Here is a 20,261-nt window from a genome sequence, read left to right on the forward strand (position 1 = left end):
CATAGTTACATAGATGCTCTGTTTCATATTATTTAGTACAAAAGAAACAATTTCCGCAGACAGTAAATTAAACGTTTGAATAAACATTCATCATTCATTGGTGGAAATCTATTTTTCTCCTCTCATGACATTCTGAATTCTTCCAAGGTCTTTCAAGTTCAGAACTCTCACACAACTTATATTTCTGCAACAGATAAGGGATGCTGTACTCTCTATTTGTATTTGTCCATACATAACCACTGCCTCTCATGCCTCACTTCTCAGCATGAGCTAACTGCTTAATAAACTTTCATTTCTGAATCGACTACTGTCTCCTCACTGGTATTTCAGCTCATTTACTCTGTCACATTCCTCATAAATGTTTATTTTATATATGTCTGTTTATTATTACAGTTCCTCCTGTTCCTTCATTTCTCTCTAATCGACTTTATTTTCCATTCCCACAACTTTATATACCACTTTATCCCTCTAAGAATAATACCCATTTATTCACTCTATTATCCTCAACTTCAGATGTAGCTATCATTATTTTTAAGGATAGGCTTACAATTTCCAAGCCTTAGCATTTTTTCCCATTACAGATATGGCCTTCATAATTGTACCTGTATGTACTATGGTTGTATGAAACACCACCAAATGTTGCATTTACCCCACCCTAACTGTGAATCATAACATGCTGTAAGCGTAAGTATTTTTACTGTGATGTAAATTATTATGTTCAACAGTGATATTACCTAACTACTATGTAATGAAGTCTTGGAAACAAGCTATACAGGAATACCACTTCATGTAATATAGTGCACTCTTCCTGTCACGGTCACCATTATAAGAGAAGTGTAGTTTAGTGCTTCAATCCTTAGGCGTTGTTAAATTTCACCTTAATTTTATCACAGGTGACAACACATAACAGAAACATCTGATGTTTGATTTTAGGGCTCGGATATTCAGCTCGGTGGCGTCGTCCAACACGCACAGTATTTCGGCAAACCGACTTCGTGCCATCTTCAGGAGCTCCTGGTTCGAATGGCTCTAAGCACTATGGGACTTAACACATGAGGTCATCAGTCCCCTAGACCTAGAACTACTTAACCCTAACTAACTAAGGACATCACACACATGCATGCCCGAGGCAGGATTCGAACCTGCGACCGTAGGAGCAGTGCGGTTCCGTACTGAAGCGCCTAGAACTGCTCGGCCACAGCGGCCGGCTCAGGTTTTCCTGGGCCCCAGAAGCAAATGAAGATGGCACGAAGTCAGATTACTTAAACGTCGCGCTTGCTGGACGACGCAACAGGACTGGACATCCGAGAAACATTCAAGAGAACCCCCTGATACTTAAATGATGAGTACAGTGTTTATTTCCTTACAAGGGAACCTCCCCATCGCACCCCCCTCAGATTTAGTTATAAGTTGGCACAGTGGATAGGCCTTGAAAAACTGAACACAGATCAATCGAGAAAACAGGAAGAAGTTGTGTGGAACTATGAAAAAATTAGTAAAATATACAAATTGAGTAGTCCATGCGAAGACAGGTAACATCAAGGACAGGGGTAGTCAAATAGCGCCGTGGTCCTGTGGTTAGCAAGAGCAGCTAGGGAACAAGAGGTCCTAGGTTCAAGTCTTCCCTACAGTGAAAATTTTAATTTTTTATTTTCAGTTTATGTGAAAAACTCTTATGTTTTCATCACTTTTTTGGTTTTTGGGAGTGTTATCACATCCATAAGAAAACCTAAAGCGGGCAAGGTAGAAGAATCTTTTTACCCATTCGCTAAGTGTACAAGTTAGGTGGGTCGACAACATATTCCTGTCATGTGACGCACATGCCGTCACCACTGTCGTATAGAATATATGAGACGTGTTTTCCTGTGGAGGAATCGGTTGACCTATGACTTTGCGTTCAAATGTTTTCGGTTCCCATTGGAGAGGCACGTCCTTCCGTCTACTAATCGCACGGTTTTGCGGTGCGGTCGCAAAACACAGACACTAAACTTATTGGAGTGAACAGAGACGTCAATGAACGAACGGACAGATCAAAACTTTGCGAAAATAAAGAAAGCAAAATTTTCAGTCGAGGGAAGACCTGAACCAAGGACTTCTTGTTGCGCAGCTACTCATGCTAACCACAGGACCACGACGCTCCTGAGGTCACATTCTCCTTGATGTTGCCTATGTTGCGCATGGACTACTCAATTTGTATATTTTACTAATTTTTTTCACAGTTCCACACAACTAATTCCTGTTTTCTCGATTGATCTGTGTTCAGTTTTTCAAGGTCTACCCACTGTGCCAACTTATAAGTAAATCTGAGGGGGGTGAAATGGGGAGGTTCCCTTGTTAGTAAGACTTACACTCTAACATATTTATACAAATCAGTGGCACGTCCATGACAATGGTCATTGAAACAAACGTCATCAATTTTAATTATTCGGCGGAAGCATAAAAAATTTTAAGCAGTTTATTGACTATATAAGATGTACAAATCGCTCTGGGTAATACCAGCCATTTTGTGCAACGCTGCATGCACTGTGCTGAGGGAAGTGGGGCGCGCCCGCAGGACGGCCGTGGTGTTCCGGCAGCCGACGCTGGCGAGCGTGACGAACATCTTCACGCTGCCGTTCAGCACGGCCGTGTGGGCGTGCTGCGTGCTGCTGTGCGTGCTCACGCTGCTGCTGTTCGGCGTGCAGCTCCGCCTGGCGGCCAGGCGCGGCATCGAGGGCGAGCTCACGCACGTCACCTACGCCGAGCTCTTCACGTTCGTGCTCGGCTCCATCTGCCAGCAAGGTAGACAGCATTTTACACAGCATAAAAAAATTATTACGATCCTTTTAAACTGGGACTGGGAATTCAGGGGTTTGGCAAAAATATAGAAACATCGTGTGGAACTTACGCTTCATCATAAACGTATACGTTAGCCAAGTCTGCAGGTTGTGCTATTGTACACTACTGGCCATAAAAATTGCTACACGAAGAAGAAATGCAGGTGATAAACGGGTATTCATTGGACAAATACACTCCTGGAAATTGAAATAAGAACACCGTGAATTCATTGTCCCAGGAAGGGGAAACTTTATTGACACATTCCTGGGGTCAGATACATCACATGATCACACTGACAGAACCACAGGCACATAGACACAGGCAACAGAGCATGCACAATGTCGGCACTAGTACAGTGTATATCCACCTTTCGCAGCAATGCAGGCTGCTATTCTCCCATGGAGACGATCGTAGAGATGCTGGATGTAGTCCTGTGGAACGGCTTGCCATGCCATTTCCACCTGGCGCCTCTGTTGGACCAGCGTTCGTGCTGGACGTGCAGACCGCGTGAGACGACGCTTCATCCAGTCCCAAACATGCTCAATGGGGGACAGATCCGGAGATCTTGCTGGCCAGGGTAGTTGACTTACACCTTCTAGAGCACGTTGGGTGGCACGGGATACATGCGGACGTGCATTATCCTGTTGGAACAGCAAGTTCCCTTGCCGGTCTAGGAATGGTAGAACGATGTGTTCGATGACGGTTTGGATGTACCATTCACTATTCAGTGTCCCCTCGACGATCACCAGTGGTGTACGGCCAGTGTAGGAGATCGCTCCCCACACCATGATGCCGGGAGTTGGCCCTGTGTGCCTCGGTCGTATGCAGTCCTGATTGTGGCGCTCACCTGCACGGCGCCAAACACGCATACGACCATCATTGGCACCAAGGCAGAAGCGACTCTCATCGCTGAAGACGACACGTCTCCATTCGTCCCTCCATTCACGCCTGTCACGACACCACTGGAGGCGGGCTGCACGATGTTGGGGCGTGAGCGGAAGACGGCCTAACGGTGTGCGGGACCGTAGCCCAGCTTCATGGAGACGGTTGCGAATGGTCCTCGCCGATACCCCAGGAGCAACAGTGTCCCTAATTTGCTGGGAAGTGGCGGTGCGGTCCCCTACGGCACTGCGTAGGATCCTACGGTCTTGGCATGCATCCGTGCGTCGCTGCGGTCCGGTCCCAGGTCGACGGGCACGTGCACCTTCCGCCGACCACTGGCGACAACATCGATGTACTGTGGAGACCTCACGCCCCACGTGTTGAGCAATTCGGCGGTACGTCCACCCGGCCTCCCGCATGCCCACTATACGCCCTCGCTCAAAGTCCGTCAACTGCACATACGGTTCACGTCCACGCTGTCGCGGCATGCTACCAGTGTTAAAGACTGCGATGGAGCTCCGTATGCCACGGCAAACTGGCTGACACTGACGGCGGCGGTGCACAAATGCTGCGCAGCTAGCGCCATTCGACGGCCAACACCGCGGTTCCTGGTGTGTCCGCTGTGCCGTGCGTGTGATCATTGCTTGTACAGCCCTCTCGCATTGTCCGGAGCAAGTATGGTGGGTCTGACACACCGGTGTCAATGTGTTCTTTTCCATTTCTAGGAGTGTATATTATACTAGAACTGACATGTGATTACCTTTTCACGCAATTCCTGAGGAATCAGTACCCAGGACAACCACCTCTGGCCGTAATAACGGCCTTGATACGCCTGGGCATTGAGTCAAACAGAGCATGGATGGCGTGTACAGCTACAGCTGCCCATGCAGCTTCAACGCGATACCACAGTTCATCAAGAGTAGTGACTGGCGTATTGTGATGAGCCAGTTGCTCGGCCACCATTGACCAGACGTTTTCAGTTGGTGAGAGATCTGGAGAATGTGCTGGCCAGGGCAGCAGTCGAACATTTTCTGTATCCAGAAAGGCCAGTACAGGACCTGCAACATTCGGTCGTGCATTATCCTGCTGAAATGTAGGGTTCGGAGGGATCGAATGAAGGGTAGAATACACGCTTCCAATGTGCGTTCACCGCGATGTAGCCAAACACGGATGCGACCATCATGATGCTGTCAACAGGACCTCGATTCATCCGAAAAAATAACGTTTTGCCATTCGTCCAACCAGGTTCGTCGTTGAATACACCATCGCAGGCCCTCCTGTCTGTGATGCAGCGTCAAGGGTAACCGCAGCCATGGTCTCCGAGCTGATAGTCCATGCTGCTGCAAACGTCGTCGAACTGTTCGTGCAGATGGTTATTGTCTTGCAAACGTGCCCATCTGTTGACTCAGGGATCGAGACATGGCGGATAAGATGCCTGTCATCTCGACTACTAATGATACGAGGCCGTTGGGATCCAGCACGGCGTTCCGTATTACCCTCCTGAACCCACCGATTCCGTATTCTGCTAACAGTCATTGGATCTCGACCAACGCGAGCAGAAATGTTGCGATACGACAAACCGCAGTCGCGACAGGCTACAATCCGACCTTTATCAAAGTCGAAAACCTGATGGTACTCTAGCGTTAAAAGGTTTTGCTTTTCGCATTTAACCAAATATAACATTGATGATGATAATTTATGGCAATGTTTGCCGACAAGATAAATAATGCAACATTTAACACTAGATTGCGTACTCACGGCATTTCTCCTTGGCCGTTTTTTTGGTACGACTTGGACAGAGAGAAAAATTAATGAATGATCGCCGATGCGTCGGTTCTCGATTGTGTTGAGGAGACGTACAGATTGATTGCGCGAAAATAGTTTCTCAAATGACCTCTTAACCCGGATTGCTTTCACGCAATCAGACTCTTCAATGAAATTGCCTAAGGGACCTATTTGAATAATAAAAAAAAAATTGGAAATGAATGCAAAACAGTAAAATTTTGTAAAAAAAAGTTGTCAGATCGGAAATTGAACACATTAATGGTCTCCCAAATACAATCGAGACACCGCGATAAAGAGCGAACCTGTAACAAAGTTCATTTAAACATAAACGTTATTTGTGGTTACTTTAAAGAAAAGAATAAGCATAGTTTTTCTGTACAGTGAAGCATCAATATATTCTCAAAGAACAAAGGCGTTAAACTATAAACATTAACAAATTTACAATTAATACAAAACTTAAATTTTTATGTTTTTCTCATACATGGAGCAGTCCAACAATCGCTGCTTTTGTATGTGTGATATTTTGTAAAAATTAAATGTCCTGGCGTGCGCGTAAGTATTTTTTATCGACACAAGGTTTACAAAAGCGTTTTTTTTTCTTGGTGATAACGTGGTTTTTCACACTAAATGAAATATAACTTGTAGCGGTGCTACACAACACGTCTTAATAAGTCGGCGACCAAACATCAAAGGTAATGAAGTACATGTTAACATATCGTCGACCAGAAATACAACTAACTATAAAGACTCTAGAATATTCCTAACAAATGATAAATTGTGCTTTCTCCTGTTTCGCAGCTTCTTGCTATCAAGCGCAGCGGCAATGATTTTAAATATCTGCGCCCAGCGAGTCATAGTGCTTAAAAGTACATTTTAAACGCTGGCCGCGCGTCTTGGTATAGGTGCACGTTATAAACAGATTTCGTTTCTTTAGTCTCGCGTTGTCATACTTAGTACCATTACAAACTATAGCTCGATGGCTGTCCTTTTCTCATATGCAAAATGTCTGAAATCCAATAATATCACATTGCTTCCCGCGTGAGGAGCGATGACTCCGTCAGGATCATCGCGACTCACCCGTAGTCGTGATATTATTGCTTTCGTGAAACAAGTTAGTATTACTTGAAAAAATTCTTTACAATAGATTTTACACACTACATTAGGCAAAGTGGTTACATACAGAGTATCAGGTAAGTATATTCGTACGACTTAAATTGATAGTAATTTGTCCATAGGGTAACTACATGACAATTGAACTGTGCTCTTTGTAATGTATTGTACAAGGATAACAAATGTTCATTTCTCGGTAAAAGATAATGAAATTAAGATAAAGATACACATACATAGATACATTATACATGGCATAATAAATATTAAAAAATAACAAAGAAATAAATTACTTGACTTCGCAGGAAGTCTGGGTGCTGTGTGCACTCGTGGAAAAAACACATTACAAAAAATTGACATTATTGTTTTAAAATGACATATTACAGGAATATTTTTGTCGTTGTTTCGTCGAAGATTTCTTGCAGTAAATACGTAGCACTTTACTTATTTGTGGCTTTCATGACTTGCAAAAAAAAATGTTTCACTACACTTGGGTAGGTATGAGTTGCACTGGGAGTGGTAGAACTTGGGGTATAAATGACAGCACTGCAGTTGAGTGGGGAAATTGATTACATTTTCACAGTGGAGGAAAAGTAGGGCATCACTTTCACTGTGGAAGTTGGAGTAGTTGTCGGGGTGTGATGTTGCGTTGGAAATACGACGTGGGTCAGGAACTGGAAGATTGGTTCTGCAACATGTTGAGCCGTATAGTGGCGGTCTCTATTTCACTTGACACATGTCCGTGCTTCCATTTATGTTTTCGTACATGAAAAATACAGAAAAAAATCTGTATTAGAATGTGCTTACTTACTAATAACTTAGTCTAATAGAAAATTGGATTAGGTAAGGATACCTATTGTTTATGGTTCTCATTCTCTTAGGAATGCTTAGTTCTCATATTTATCTATTTTTCTGGTTTTATTTAGTTCGACACGTTTTCGTCATTACTCGGCCTGGTCAGTAAATTCGGTAGCAATTGTCAAAATCGAGCTTAACACTCTTCCGATTAGTGTCTTTATAATTTCACAAGGTACATGAGTGCTTAATTCATTGCTTTATCATATTTTATTTTGAATGCATTTCAAACACATTTGGCATCCGCGCTCGTTGTGCAAAGAAAAATTGATTGTTGAGCGCTCAGCGTACACAGTGTTACGTCCGTTTGTCACAATCACGTGATAATAACTTGACAGTTCCACAACGCTAGCAGCAGTATTCTGCGAGAAGCAGAGCGTTTGGTGTCTGCTAGCCGTGATGTGAGTTTTTACATAGTTTTTCATCGACTCTGGACTACGGAAGCAGCCAGATGCGGCGATTCCCGCAACTGTTTCGAAGAATGTGTCCGTGGAAAGGCGTACAGTACCGTTTGTGGTAAGTACAACACTTATTCACTTTCACTCTTCGGCTTTCATCATCGTGGTTTCGTGGTACAGGTACTTATAATATTACTTCACACGCGGTATTTCACACGTGTCGTTGGAGTTATCACCTTTTCAGTTCACACGTTATTATTAATTCGTGTTCACATGTATTTGGTCGTCATGTTAAGGTTCACACGCACCACTTTTATACGTTACCATTAATTACTTGTCTATAGTCGGTTCACACGCAGCAGCATATACGTGTCCATTTATTTCTGACTGCATTAGTACTACAAAGTACAGTTAACAGTTAGTATACATATCACGTCTAAAAATTATTTACAAAGAAATATTTAGTCTCTGTGACTACAAGGCATGACGAAAAGCGTGTCTCTTGTTTGTAGTTTGTGCTTCCAAGGCAGTTTAGGTTTACACTTTGTTCGAAATCTTGTTATTCTTTTCTTTGTACAATAGTTACTCTTTTCTCAAGTTCAGCTCTTTTATTTTATCTCTATTACGTCGTTAATTTGAAGTCATAGTCAATGTGGCTTCGCTTACGTGATGAACAGTTCGTGTTCAAACTATCATTAGGGAAATTGGGAAGCTTGGTGTTCCCTGTCGTGCAATTGCACATAACAAATCTTAATTGAACTCGCAATTTGCGGAGAATAAGCATAGCCCGTCGACAACCAATCTGTCACGACTATCCATTCGTATTGCCTGTATGTATCAATCACGCAACCAGCTCGTAAAATTCACTTCTCTACTGGATAAGGTAGGATGGTAAGGATACTGGTTAGAGGAAAACACAAAGGACTTTTATGGAGTGAAGAGATTTGAAGACACAGTGTTAATGACGTATGATATGATGAGCTTAACATAAATTATTACCACCTTAGTTTTTCATGACAAATAGTATAATTAAATCCATACAGTAGTTTCAGTGTCGTCTGATCCAGCTCTCTAAATAATTTTCTATGCATATCTAAAATTACTTAAACCATGCATTAGCAGTGAACTGTGTCTGTTAACTATCGTCTGTTCCATGCATCGTAAAATTGGTTTTCTAAAAAAAAAAATATCGTCGTATCTCGAGGACCTGAAATAGACATTTCTAATACTAAATTAGTTTATTTATAAATGATCTTTGTATTTCGCTGCACTGTGCCGTAAAATTGTTATGAGCGTATACGGTTTTCTCCGTATTATAATAAAATAATTGAGTTGCGCACTTCTTTCCTGCCACCAGTATCGTTATTGACTTACTTGATTCTTATATGCTAAGCTGCTGCTTTTTGCCTGCTGCGTTTCATAGGTGGTCTCATAAAATTTGTTGTCACACACTCCTTATGCATAACATAACATTTACCTCATTAGAGTAAGCGACCTTAATAAATATTTTTTTTATACCAACGAGCAATCATTCTGGTCTGAATGATCATTTTAATTTATTTCATTCAAGAGGAGAGAGCTTTGCTATACTTAAAACTAGTGGTAGCAGGTGGCACTTACGCCGTCCCTACTATAATATTTATTTGTCAGCTCTTTCGGCTGTGGCCGTTCATGGCTCAATTAACTTAAAACTAACTTACATCTAAGGCAAATCTTGCTCTCCTACAATTAATGTGTTTTACTTCAGGTGCTCATATAAATTACTTATCTTTTTGTGGCAGGTCGACAGGGTGTTAGTCCTGTGCATTATTCTTACATACGTTGGTACTTCACACATAGTATGACAACTTATAGTGTGTGTATATTCTATTTTAGCAGTTTAGCTTAACAGATATTTTAAATGGTTGACTCGATATTTCTTCAAGTCTGCGTGATGAAACAATCCTTTTATTCGTCCAGATACAGGGTCAGCTAATATATAGCAACCAATGTGCGGCTTTCTTGATATAATATATGGTCCTTCATACAAGTGCTGCCACTTGCGATTCTTATGATGAATCAAAGATGGTTTGAAGTGGGTCTTTAATAGCACTCGTTCATTTATACGATACGATAAGACTTTGCTAATGTGTTTGTCATGCGACTTTTTTCTTAGGTTGGCATGAGTGGTTAAAGATATGAGAGCTTACTTCAGGGTGTTGTAATTTTGGGATGGGGTCTACCCATTCATTTCTTTCTAGTCGTTTAGAGACTAGTTCTGATAGTGTGAAACCAGTTGATGTGTGAGGTAAATTATTAACAATCTCTTCAAAGGGTGTGACGACATCAATCCACCGTGTCTGCTGGTTTGGAATATACGTTCGTATGAAACGATTGAACTCTTTGAATACTCTTTCTGTGGGATTACTTTGCGGTCGGTACCGGCATATCAAAATTTGTCTGATGTTGGTTACAAGGAAATTTCTCCATCGTTTCCCTGCGAAAGTTGATGCGTTATCAGATAACATGGCTTAAGGCTTGACAAAGCGAGGAAAATAGTCTTTCTCAATACGTCTAATTAGTGGAAGTATATTAGATGACTGCATTGCATAGTCTCACGTGTTTGGTAAAAAGATCTAACAATACGACCAGATACTTCACACCTCCTTTTCCCTGAGGAAGTGGACCTGCATAATCCAAACTGACGATTTGGTTTGGTCTTTCTGTACGTATCGGGTTTAAAGGCAAGGGATGTGACAAGTTGAAAGGTTCCGCTTTTTGGCAAATGGAACAATTTCTTAATAATTGGTGCACCTTCTTGTAAAGATTAGGTACATAGCAGTATGTTGAAATCTTGCGTTTGCATTTTTCTGGGCCGTAGTGACCCCAGGAGAGGTGAGTGTACCAAATGAGATGTTCAACATAATCTTTAGGAATACAGACACACCACCTTCCTGTCAACAGAGAAGTTCGGTGAAACAAAACTCCATTGTGTACTTAATAAAATTTTGACAACGAGTGATCAGGGTTGTTTTGAAGAAGCTGTTTAATTTCTAGCCAATTGCGATCTGTGTCTTGAAAGGTATTCATTTGACGGCAAAGACGCAAAAAGTAACTTCGATGTAGAGGATCTTTCATAAGAAGAATTTTGTGATTAGAAATCTGTTCTATTAATTCAGTAGGCTCCGGCAATCCTTCCGGCATACGTGACACGCATCAGCAATAATGTTATTCTTGCCCTTTACGTAAATAATTTCAAAATCATACTCTTGTAGAAATAAACACCATCGAGTAAGCCGAGGATGATACAATTTGCAAGACAGTAAGAATCTCAGTGCTTGATGATCTGAGTATACTCTGATTTTGTGACCATAAATATAGTAATTAAAGCCGCGAGAAGCCCACACAACGGCTAATCCCTCTAATTCGGTTACCGAATATGATCTCTCACATTCGGTTAAGACCCGACTGGCAAAACTGATTATTTTGACTTCCTCCTGCCCAACAGTTTTGTCTATTTGAAATAAACATGCACCTAATCCTTGAAACGATGCATCGCAAGAAATGCAGAATTCTAAACTCATGTTTGGATGACTTAAAATGTTACTCTTTAGAAGAGGTTCTTTGATCTTGTCAAAGGCTTTTTGGCATTCAGAAGTCCACATCCAGTGGACATTTTTCTTGAGCAAATTTAACAATGCGGGATTGTTCATTGATTGATTCGGAATGAAGCGACGGAAGAATGAAGCTAATCCAATGAAACCTTTTAGTTGCCTTTTAGCGCAAGGCACAGGGAAATTTTCTATTGCTGTTAACTTGCTGGGATCAGGTGAGATTCGTTCCGAAGAAATTATGTGTCCTAAAAACTTGACTTCTTTCTTGGCAAATTTGGATTTTTGTAAATTTGCGGTAACACCAAAATCAGAGAATCTTTGAAAGATCTTTTGTAGAAGAGTTAAATGTTCTTCCCAGGAAGTCGTTGCTATCAGTAAATCAACAACATAGACGGTGACTTGGTCAAGTAACTCTGGTCCTAGCACATGATCAAGTGCTGCAATAAAAACACCAGAATGTTGAGACCGAAAGGTACTACACGAAAATGATAGGATCTGCCGGCAAAGATAAAGGCTGTGTACTTCCTCGATGATGATGATAGTTTCACCTGCCAATAGCTCCTTCGGAGGTCTATTGAGGATAAGAACCTCACACTATGGAATTTTTGTAGTTGTTCCTCCAGTGGTTCTGGTCTTGTGCATACTGGAATGATGATTTTATTAATATTCCTTGCGTCCAAGACAAGTCTGACGCATCCATCGTGTTTGAAAACAGGTAACAACGGGCTACTGTAGGGAGAGTCGGACGGTTCTATGATTTTCCACTTAAGCATTTCACGTATTTCTTGTTTGTCGCCTTCTTTACGGGACTGCGGAACTGAATAGGTTGTTTTGCAAAAAGTATCATGGGGTTTCACTCTCATGTTAAATTTATAGTCTGCTATGATACCTGGTTTTCTGGAAAAAATGTTCAGAAATGTTGATAATAGGTCATGTAGTTCATACTTCTGTCTGTCGTCGAGACCATCTGTTTCCACAACTTTTATGCGTAACTCGTCGGCAGTTGGTAATACGTCAGGGTCATTGTTGACGTCACTGAACTCGTCAACCGCACGGTGATAATGTTGCCTGTCAGAAAGTCTACGTATTTTCACTTTACGTTCCAGGTTGGTTATCCTGACTTTGGTTCTCATTAGATGTATGACCAGTGTCCTATCATCTAGTCTTAACGTGCACTTACCTTCAGCTAAATCAATGATGGCACGATTTCTTCCTAGAAAGTCCATTCCTAACAAGCATGGCACTGATAGGTTCTTTACTACTAAAAATGTGCACTGTATACAGTCGGATTTAAATTGTTGCTTGTACTTGCAAGCTAACCTTCTGTACTAGGGAGCCTACTGCTCCGGATACAGTACATCCTTGTACAGGAAGTGAAGGAATTTTTGTTACAGAGCGTACCTCTATATATACACACATAGACATAGCATTAATATTTGCACCTGTGTCGATTATGGCAATGATTGGTATATCATAAATGTGAATCAGAGGTGATGCTTGTACTTGGTTTTCCCAAAGGTCGTTGTTTTCGTAGGTGTTCTTTTCGTCTAATAGTTCGTCCTGTAAGTCTCTGTCGTCTTCGTATCTAATTACGTTGATATGTCTTTTAATGAAGTTGCCCCCCATTGGTTCCGCAGCTTCCCCGTGGAGGCCTAAAGAAGCTGCTAATGGTTTTACGACTGGGGTGGAGCTGAAATGTCAGTTATTTTTAGTTGACTAGTATTTTGCGACATACCAGGTCGAAAATTTGCGTTCGTACCTCAAACGACTTATGCATCTCTTGATTGCGTGTTATTTGACATCGCGTTTGGTGCTTGATTCGCCTGAGTGTAGAAAATGGTCGGATTTCCTTGGTTATTATGACCGGCGGTGTCAGGAAAGGCATGCGACGAATTGTCCTGACTATTGTTCCTGAACTGTTGGTTGGGTTGGTGAGAAAACGTCGCATTTTTCGGCTGTGAAAAATTCATTTGGTGAGAGGGAGTGAAGTGACTCGGCTGACAGTAGTGTTGTGGTCTGTTATAATTGTTCCATTTCTTTCCCTTGTGACGATTTCCATTATTCGTCTTGTTGTTCTGGTACTGGTAATTACCGTTGTGATTTATCGGTGAATTACCGTATTGTTGCTGTGTGTTTTGATAAATCGGATTGTTTCTATTCTGGTGTGGATATTTGTTACATTGTTTTCCATTACGGCGGTTGAAACTGTTATGATTGCCGTAAGGTTGAGCGTTTGGTTGTCCCATGTTATGTTGGTACAACATTCCATTGACGCAATTTGTTACGTGCTGCTGCGGAGCGGGCGGTCCATTATTATAATTATTCCGCGCGCTCGCACGCACATCCCCATAGATCATATCCAAATTGTCAAGAACAGAAAGAAAGGCTTCTAGGTCTTCTTCAATCGCATTAACTAGTTTTTCTCTTATTGATACAGGAAGTTTATACTTTAAGATCATGATTACATCTTTGGTTGAAATGGGGGTGTCCCAATACTGAAATTTACGTAGATATTTTTCAAAATAACGTCTCAAACCTCCTCCTTTGGTGTTGAAAGGTTCGGCGTTGTAAACCTCCTTTCGGAGTCTTTGTTGTATACCTGAACTCCAGAATTTATTCAAAAAATGCTTTTCAAAAATCTGCATAGGTGTGACATTTGTCTATTATTTCTGTACCCCAAATTGATCCTTCACCGTGTACATAGCCTAAGATGAACTGTATCCGCTGCCTGTCGTTCCATGATTCTGGAAAAGCACCTGTGAATGATTTTAGAAATACCATGGGATGTATATTTCGTTTTTCAGGTATAAAAGACTGGAAAACTGTGTTTTAGCACTCTCCCGTCTCGCATTAGTTCAACGAGTGTTAGTTGATCGGCATGACTACTTGACGTGGAAGTTTCGTCACGCGTATTATTTACTGTTGGTGAGAATTGTACCTGACACTCGGGATATTGACGATTGTCGTGTTCTGGCGATAGCGAATAACACTTTGATAGTCACCTTGTAATTCCGTAAGTTCTCGTTTCAGTTGATCTATATCATTGCTTAGCTGACGTTTCCGTTCCGTAAGATCGTAGCTAAATGCTCATCTGATTTCATCTAATTCACTGGTTAAAGTGTCACGAGAAGTACCGGGAGCGGTTAAGATTTCTGCTGTAGCAGATTTAACCGTACCCTTTAGTTCAGCGTGTACCTTGCTGACAATGTACTGTTCTTTGGATTGCATCCACTATTCAAATTCCCTATTAAGTTTATTGCTTATACCGGTGTTGACATCTGCGATCTTTTTGTCAATATTGACATCGGATATTTGCTGAGCAAGGTCTTCAACTCGCTCGCCAACGTGGTTGACACCTTCTGTCAGTTGGCTTACTCTCTTTGAAACATTACTGTAATGTTTCAAAGAGTCACTCGCAGTTGATTTACACACATCTACTTGGGCCTGCATATCTGTGAACTTGCTACTAATATTGGTCTCGGCGGATTCCACTATCGAAAGAACACTATCAATTTTTGCGTGTACGCTTGCGTTTAGCTCGCTTGCGTAAGCAGTGGTAATGGCTTTAATTTTTTCTTCCATGGTGTCATTCGAATTTTTGATTTGTGCTTGGATGTCGCTAATAACAGAATTTATATTGTTCATTCGCACTTGAGTGTCCTCTATCCTAGATTCTAAACCGTTGAACCTGCTGTCACTTTGATTTGCTAACTGACTGATTTGCGTTTCAGTATTGTCACTTTCGTGTGTTAACTGTCCCATTCGAGTGTCAAGATTATTCATGTGAGCTTCAATGTTACCACTCTTGTTTGTAAGCTGTGCCATGTTTGCTTCAAAACTGGTTTTCATATCAGCAAACAATTTTAGTATATCTGACAGCGAGCATTCACGTGACTGCGACGCGGTCTGTGGCGCCGACAGCTCACGTGTCGCTTCGTCGTCCGTTGTCCCCTCACTACGAGATTCAGGTTTGTTTACACCCGCGCGCGGTCTAAGTTGCCTTGGTTGCTCATCAGCCATCGTAAAGTAGTTACACTGCACGAGCTAGAAAAGATAATGTTTTTTAATTATGATTTTCGCTTGTCAGGTGCGCCAAGGATTTCGCGTCCTGATTTCTCAGATATTGCTTGCGCGTTATAAACAATTGAAACTCTGACACACGAAAATGCCAATATGGCAACGGGAGTGATAAAATAAATGAAAAACACTTATAGAGCACTGAAACTGGCACAGATAGCGGCCATTGTGATTCACTAAAATGCACAAGAATGGAAATTCTTGCTAACTATTTCTAACTATTGTAAGCGAAATTATGTGATAGAGGCGGATCTAATAGCAAAAGGAAACAGAAATTTGGAAATTAAATTGCTTGAGGAAAAAGAAAAAAGCGTAGAGAGTGAATGTCACGAGCCGACTGAATGCTCGGTACGCAAAGCTTCAAACGTAATGAAAAATCGTACTCACATTAGTTGTCTTGCGCGCTGCTATTTATTGCAGTTGTGGATTCTTACTGCGATTTTCTGCATATGCGTCCTTTTTTTATCACTGGTTTTGGCTTCCAATTTTCTCCAGATGGTAGCATGAAAATAAAAAGAACAAATTAGTTTTTTAGTCAGGTCCCTGTTCTGGTGCCACATCTAGCGTTAAAAGGTTTTGCTTTTCACATTTAACCAAATATAACATTGATGGTGATAATTTATGGCAATGTTTGCCGACAAGATAAATAATGCAACATTTAACACTAGATTGCGTACTCACGGCAGTTCTCCTTGGCCGTTTTTTTGGTACGACTTGGAAAGAGAGAAAAATTAATGAATGATCGCCGATGCGTCGGTTCTCGATTGTGTTCAGGAGACGTACAGATTGATTGCGCGAAAATAGTTTCTCAAATGACCTCTTAACCCGGATTGTTTTCATGCAATCAGACTCTTCAATGAAATTGCCTAAGGGACCTATTTGAATAATAAAAAAAAATATGGAAATGAATGCAAAACAGTGAAATTTTGTAAAAAAAAGTTGTCAGATCGGAAATTGAACACATTAATGGTCTCCCAAATACAATCGCGACACCGTGATAAAGAGCGAACCTGTAACAAAGTTCTTTTAAATATAAACATTACTTGTGGTTAATTTAAAGAAAAGAATAAGCATAGATTTTCTGTACAGTGAAGCATCAATATATTCTCAAAGAACAAAGGCGTTAAACTAGAAACATTAACAAATTTACAATGAATACAAAACTTAAATTTTTATGTTTTTCTCATACATGGAGCAGTTCAACAATCGCTGCTTTTGTATGTGTGATATTTTGTAAAAATTAAATGTCCTGGCGTGCGCGTAAGTATTTTTTATCGTCACAAGGTTTACAAAAGCGTTTTTTTTTTCTTGGTGATAACGTGGTTTTTCATACTGAATGAAGTATAACTTGTAGCGGTGCTACACAACACGTCTTAATAAGTCGGCGACCAATCATCAAAGGTAATGAAGTACATGTTCACATATCGGCGACCAGAAGTACAACTAACTATAAAGACTCTAGAATATTCCTAACAAATGATAAATTGTTCTTTCTTCTGTTTCGCAGCTTATTGCTATCAAGCGCTGCGGCAATGACTTCAAATTATCTGCGCCCAGCGAGTCGTAGTGTTTAAAAGTACCTTTTAAACGCTGGCCGCGCGTCTTGGTATAGGCGCACGTTTTAAACAGATTTCGTTTCTTTAGTCTCGCGTTGTCATGCTTAGTATCACTACAAACTACAGCTCGATGGCTGTCCTTTTCTCATATGCAAAATGTCTGAAATCCAATAATATCACAGTACGCATTTCTCCTCCTTACACGAGGCATCACAACAACGTTTCACCAGGCAACGCCGGTCAACTGCTGTTTGTGTATGAGAAATCGGTTGGAAACTTGCCTCATGTGAACACGTCGTAAGTGTCGCCACCGGCGCCACCCTTACGCGAATGCTCTGAAAAGCTAATTATTTGCATATCACAGCATCTTCTTCCTGTCGGTTAAATTTCGCGTCTTTAGCACGTCATCTTCGTGGTGTAGCAATTTTAATGGCCAGTAGCGTATTTGCCACGAATAGCATCTGTGAAGCGTCCTCAATACGTTCCAAGTTTCAGTCGTGTTCAGAATATTGTTCTGTGTAAGTGTGAGAGAGTGCATTATGTCGACGCTAAGTGAATAGGAACGTGGACAAATTGCTGGTGCTAGTATGGTGGTTGCTTTCATAATTAAGGGGGTGCAAGTTTTGTTGATTTGTTTGAAGAGGAACCATAGTGAAGATTTATACCTCATACAGGGAAAGCAGAAAAACATCATCCGCTAATGACAACGCAGAAGAAAGTGTGTGTTGAGTGTCACTGACAGACGGTTTTAAAAGAGCATTGTGAAGAAAAGTAAAAGGACGAGAGTAACGAAAGTCACTGCAGAACTGAATGCCGCATTCGTGAACAGTGGCAGCACCAAAATCACGCGGAAGGAGCTTCGTAAGCTGGGAACTACAAGGCCAGATGGAATTCCAATATATCATTGACGCAAATGCCCGTAACAGGTAAACATAGTGCTGAAGCCATAAACCTTGCACCATGGAGCAAAGGAAAAAAATCATTTGCTCGAATGATTTTGTTCCATACTGATTCTAAATCCAGGCCTGCTCCCAAGTGTGAAACAAGGCGGGGAGGCAGGCTATGATTTGAGCAGCCACATCGTGGTATTCCGTGCTCAACAGGGTCACTCTGCAAGGTCACGTACAGCCAAGATCTGCCCTAAGGCACAATATTTGTTGCCCATTGGTGCTGTCGTGTTCCAAGACAGCTCTTATCGTCCAGGACTGGTTTTGTGAGCTCGAGGATGAATTGGTGCATCAATATTATTGAGCGATTCTTATCTAATTTGGAGAAAAAGGTGCGTGATCGCTATTATCCGTAACCTTTACTTGAATTTGCCTCTGTTTGGCTGGTAGGAAGGTATGATAGCCCTTTTGAAAACCGTCCATCACTTGTATTTTCCATTGCGGGACGTCTAGAAGCTGCTTCGAATGTCAGCGATTTCCTACACCACATTAGGGATGACAATGTATTGTGTTTTGTTATCTACATAGGTTTGTACACTCGCTACCCCTCTGTCGCCGAAGTTATCACAGTTGCCACTTAGAACATGCGCTCACAATTCAAATTCCGAAAATCACTATGTTTAGTTTGGCATCACCTCAGAATCTCAAGTAACTTGTGTAACACACAAAAGCACATTATGTATGACTTGTTGGGTGCAATATATGTAACTGGATGTAGATGTTAGGACTTATCGCGAAAAGAGGACTGGCGCCCGTGAAAAGACCAGCAGTACAAAAAATGTGTGTTGGTAAAAAATATGCGATCGAGTCGCAAACTGTGGACGCAATATACGAGATGTAGATGTAGATAAAGATAGGTAAACTCTAGGACCAGACAATGCAAGTATTTAAATAAAAGACGAACTCACAGTTGACTGTGAGTTTCTGGTAAGGGCGTTTAGTAAACATTTAAAAGGCAGTGAAGTACCTTACGAATGGAAATGCATATATTACTTCTGCATATAAAAAAGATAAGTGGCTGGATTTAAAAGTTAAAGAGGGATTAATGGGGTGCCTTCAGTAGCCAGATGTTATGGTAGTGTCCAAAAGAAGCAGGTAGAAGAATATGCAGAAGAGACAGAACAGCAAAATGGTTTTCGGCCTGGACATACCTGTATTAATGGAACATTATTTCACGAAGTTTAATAGGAAAGAGAATGCAGAAAATGGCTAGGAAATAGAATATCCATACCATATTCGTTGAAGTACACAAAGCTTGTGACATGGTTCCTCTAAACAAAGTGTGGGAAAGCGTGTTGAAGAATGTTGCCTATAAGCCTTAAATATTACGTGCGAAAGAGTTTTATACAAGAGGCACCACTTATGTAAAGATAGGTGAACAGGCGTCCGTTAAATTTAGAATCACAAAAGGACTTGTACAAAAATCTACTTTAGCACCTACTCAGTTCAAAATCTATTTAGACGAACTTTTACAGTAACGAGAACGTAAATGCCGCGGCACAGGAATCCTAGTAAGAACAAAAAATGTCAGTTCAGTACTTTTTTCGGACAACTAGGTGATCATTTGCAACCGAAGCTGAAGGTGTGCCATTTACAATCTCAGAAAACAATATGAGAAAGGCGGTCATTTGATAAGTCTCGCCAAAACTGGATATCTTGCAGTGGTAGAACGAGGCAATAAATTTGGTAACTGATATCTCCAAGAAAAAGGAAGTAAAGCTTTTAAATATCTTGGGGAAACATTATGTGTTGGTGAAAGAACCACAGAGTAAATAAAAAATAAATCTGGGTGAGGCAAGAAGGCAATCCGACAGTTAAATTTTTTATTGTGGAATAAAAAAATCAATAATCGAAACAAAAAATATCAAATAGAAAAACAGTCTGCGTGTAAAGTTATTTACTTCCACTTATGCATTTCGCTCTTCTGGAGCGTGATCGGATTGTCTACAAAACAATAAAACAGTCCATTAAGAACAAATATAGGAACGGGCATTATTCCATCTTGTTCGACTATGCGAATAAATAAAGTATATATTAAAACTTGCACAATAGTATCTGGATATTAACCTCATCCGTCATAGATCCGTAAAGAATGAGAGGTGGGTCTAATTAAAAGAAAGAAAATAAGACACTAAGCCACTCTGTGTATGAAAGAGACGGGAAACGTAGAAAAAGTTGAAGGAAACCACGTATAACCTTAATGGTATCAACAGACATCGCCGTAGCAACACAGTATGAAGTTTA

The 20,261-nt window shown here is 41.0% G+C and overlaps 1 protein-coding gene across 1 annotated transcript in view; it reads left to right on the top strand.

Annotated features, from left to right (window-relative positions):
- Positions 1–20,261, top strand: part of LOC126142539 (ionotropic receptor 75a) — a 179,127-nt gene that overhangs the window by 79,290 nt on the left and 79,576 nt on the right. Inside the window, exon 5 of the mRNA XM_049915288.1 lies at positions 2,555–2,781. Coding sequence (XP_049771245.1) covers positions 2,555–2,781 — 227 coding nt within the window. The remainder of the gene's footprint in view (positions 1–2,554; positions 2,782–20,261) is intronic.

The sequence above is a fragment of the Schistocerca cancellata genome, chromosome 1 (genome assembly GCF_023864275.1).
Source record: "Schistocerca cancellata isolate TAMUIC-IGC-003103 chromosome 1, iqSchCanc2.1, whole genome shotgun sequence".
Lineage (NCBI taxonomy): Eukaryota > Metazoa > Arthropoda > Insecta > Orthoptera > Acrididae > Schistocerca > Schistocerca cancellata.